The sequence below is a fragment of the Salvia hispanica genome, chromosome 5, assembly GCF_029641045.1.
Source record: "Salvia hispanica isolate PSC_SH4W2 chromosome 5, Shi_PSC_v1, whole genome shotgun sequence".
Taxonomy (NCBI): domain Eukaryota; kingdom Viridiplantae; phylum Streptophyta; class Magnoliopsida; order Lamiales; family Lamiaceae; genus Salvia; species Salvia hispanica.
This window is the reverse complement of record NC_142696.1, coordinates 33004633-33008249: the sequence shown is the minus strand read 5'-3', so window position 1 is coordinate 33008249 and position 3617 is coordinate 33004633. Positions and strand designations below refer to the sequence as shown.

Here is a 3617-nt window from a genome sequence, read left to right as displayed (position 1 = left end):
TCAACATACATATTAAAATGATATGTACCGTAAATTATAATATACCACGTATATACATTTTATAAACTATATACACCTTGAATATTGAATATATTTATATATAAAAACCATCCATCTAAAACTATTTCTATATTTCTTGTTGGACTGTCCTAAATTAATTGCTTCATTTTTTTTTAGCAAAAAATTTATTTGCTTTCTCTCTTTGACTCTTAAATTTTCTTTTCTTATTCTCTCTTCATTTTAGCTTGAAAAATTAATTGCAAAAATACCATAATTAAATCTATGATTAACTTTCTTATAATATACTCCTCTGGTCCTAATACATGAAATATTTATTTTTCGGTGAATGATTTTATGTAGTGTTGTTTTAAAAATTAATGAAAAAAGAGTAAAATAAAATAAAGGAAAAAGTAAAAATAATATTATTTTTATTTTAAAAAAAGTTTAATTTTTAATAAATATTAAAAATATGGCATTTAATAGGACAGGGGGAGTATTTTATATTTTTATTACTGTATTGCAGTATATCTTATCGGTAAGATACTTAAATAAGCAGAAAGAAATATATTCAGTGTGACCAATTTACATTAAGAAAAATGTTTTAGAGACATAATGTCTCCGAGCCATAATGCCATAATGAGGTTAAAATTGTAATCTTATACTATATTATATTTTTAATTAATCTACACTTTTTTTACATCTACCTTTTTGCCCTTACATCTTAAATAAGGATGTGGTAGCTTAATTATGGAATATATATAAATGTGGAAAATATGATTTAAAATTAAAATATATACCTAAAGAAGTAGAATATTAGAGAAATGAGAGATTTATTCATAAATGTTTTATTCAACGTAATGTTCCAAACTAAGGAAATAAATTATGAGATTTGAACTTAATGAATAAATTATGAATCCATTTTATAAAAATACTAATCCTATATTATTTTCTTCTTTTTTCTTATATAAAATATTAGAGTTTTAAGCTTCATTCAGTATATCATTAAATAAATTAATAATAATAATAATAATAATAATAATAATAATAATAATAATAATAATAATAATTGATTTTATAGTTTTTATTTTAAGAATTTTGTAATTTTTATTATACTACTTCTTTCCTTTCCAAAATTTTAATTTATTTAAATTTTTTATTCTTAGAACATTGCAATCAAACTTCGATCAAATAAATAATTACAAGGCATTTTCTCTTTTGCTTTATAAATAATTGAGTTATTAGCTCAATTCATTATATCATGAAATAAATTTAAGAAAATATGTATAATATATTAATACTAATTGGGTGTAGGTTTTTTTATATCATACTTACTATTCTAAATTATTCAATTTTGAAAATTTAATTTATTCAAATTTTTAACTTTTGGAAAATTATTGTCGAACCTTAGTTAAAATAAATATAATACTAATTGAATTTATTATTTTAATTTTATGTATTTTATAATATTAGTACTCTAATTTGATTTTTGAGTATTTATTTTTATGTTATTCCTATGTAAAATATATAATATACTCTATTGAATTTCACTATTAGCTTTATTAGTCTTTATTATAGAAATTAGATCACCCCCTAATGATCATGCTAATTGATTTTATTCAAAAATAGCGTTTGATTATATTTGTCCACATATAAAATATAATTATGGCACAAAGACATAAGGGCATGTATTGTGACATAGAGAAATTATATCTCTAAATCACTACTCTTAAATTAAATAAAAATACTACTAGTAAAGTAACAATAGCCTATTAAAATAAAAATACAAAAAAGGACTACTTTAGGAAGCTTCCGGATTGAGGTCCTTCCACAGTGAGACACGAGAGTCTGTTTCACACGTGGCTCATCTAATACATACACGCGCCTCTACACCAAGATCTAATCCTCTGCGGTGCAGCCCACCATACAGCTAGCATGCATCAATTAAGAAGCTTCCGATTTCGCGAGCTGCTCCGCGTCAGCCACGACGAGTTCCGCTCATCGCCGCTGCTGTCTTCATCCATCGGCTCAGATTTGATATCACCCAACGGCTGCTGCAGCTGCAAATCCATATCCGAACTCCCCTCCCCCTCCCTCCCGCGCTTCATTCCGATCGGCACGCCGAACAATCTCGCGCTTATTTCCTCCGCCGCCGATCTGATATGGCTCTCCTCCGCGCCGTTCGCCGCCGCCGCCACCACCGCCGTCTGGATCTCCTCGCAGAATTTCGTCATCGGAAGCAGATCTAACGGCTTCATCGCGTTCTCCGCCACTGACAGCTGCGTTTGCTGGTCGCTGCTGCTGCTGCCGCCGCTCTTGTTGTAATTCGACATCAGAGCGAAAATATTGTTACATAAATCCTTCATTTGGCTCAGCTCTTTGTTGAGCTGCGAGTTCTCCTTCCTCAGCCTCTCGTTCTCGCCGATCAGCTCCGATGTGCCGCCGCTGAAATCGCGTGCCACAGCCGGTGAATTGGAGGAGGAAATCACCTGCTCGTCGCCGGAATCGGACGGAGACACCGTTCTTAGCGCGGATATTGTTGGTGGCACCGCCGCCACGACGGCCGGAGACGACTGAGAAATTTTTCGGCGCTGAATGTCGCACAAAAGCTTCTTCTCGCCTCTCCGAAAGCAATCGTTAGAGAATTCCCACCGGTCCGGCATAACCTTCCTGAATCCCTAAATTCAACAATTTTTTTTAATCGTCAACAACAGAAAACACAAAGGTGAACCACAAATCCAGATTATCCGAGCTTACGTAGGTGTTCAACTGGCGAACAAAACTAGAGAAATTGTTGTGCTTGAAATACTTGGGCAGCAAATCTCTGGCGAACTCCGTGGGATTCCAAACGATAAAAGCAGATCCGTCTTCGTTCCAGGAGATGATGTCATCGATCGCCTGGTCGTCGACGAGCTGATACGTCTTTGTGAGAAACGGCGTCGGAAGAGAGCGCGGTGCATCGCCGGCCGTCGATTCACCGCTGCCGCTCCGATCCCCCGGTGGCAGAGCCATAACGCCGCCCACCTACACCGCACCAACACCTATCATCAATTCAAAGGCAACGCAGCTAAATCAATCACAAAAACCGGATAGTATTATACCTGCAGGCGTTAATTCGGTTGAAATCTAATTTCCCAGAGAGGGAAAGCGCCAAGGTTGTGTGGTAATTCCAGAAGGTTCTGTGACAAATAAATGTAGAGAGAGAGAGAGAGAAGAAGAAGAAGTAAAAAAAGAGCAAATATTGATGGGATAGAGAAACAAAAATGGGAAAAAAATGATGAGAGAACAGAAAACAGTGCAAGGGAAGGAAACAACGAGAAGTTTCGTGGGGCATGCGTACGTGGCGGTAGGAGAGTGGATAGAAGAAGACAGCTCAATTAAATCTGAGGAGCCCAAATAGTGTGGCGTTGAAATTTCTTGAACGTTTTCTACTAATTTAAACCAATATTAATTAGAAGCGTAACAACTAACAACAGTATGTAAATAATGTCTCTTATATTACTACTATTGTTTATTTTCTTTTTGTGTGTACATGCAAGAAATATCTGCATAAGTTATCCCTTTCTGTGTTAGATATTTGACTGGAATCAATAGAAAGGAAGTGCATAAGCCTTTTCGAA

At 34.4% G+C, this 3617-nt stretch overlaps 1 protein-coding gene across 1 annotated transcript; it reads right to left on the bottom strand.

Annotated features, from left to right (window-relative positions):
• Positions 1 to 1676: 1676 nt before the first annotated feature.
• Positions 1677 to 3319, bottom strand: LOC125189137 (heat stress transcription factor B-2b-like). Its single transcript, XM_048086371.2, has 3 exons — positions 3099 to 3319; positions 2755 to 3021; positions 1677 to 2675 (listed from the first exon to the last, which is right to left on the bottom strand). The coding sequence occupies exons 2-3, from the start codon at positions 3007 to 3009 to the stop codon at positions 1938 to 1940; spliced, it is 993 nt and encodes a 330-aa protein (XP_047942328.1). The 5' UTR covers positions 3010 to 3021; positions 3099 to 3319; the 3' UTR covers positions 1677 to 1937.
• Positions 3320 to 3617: the final 298 nt, after the last annotated feature.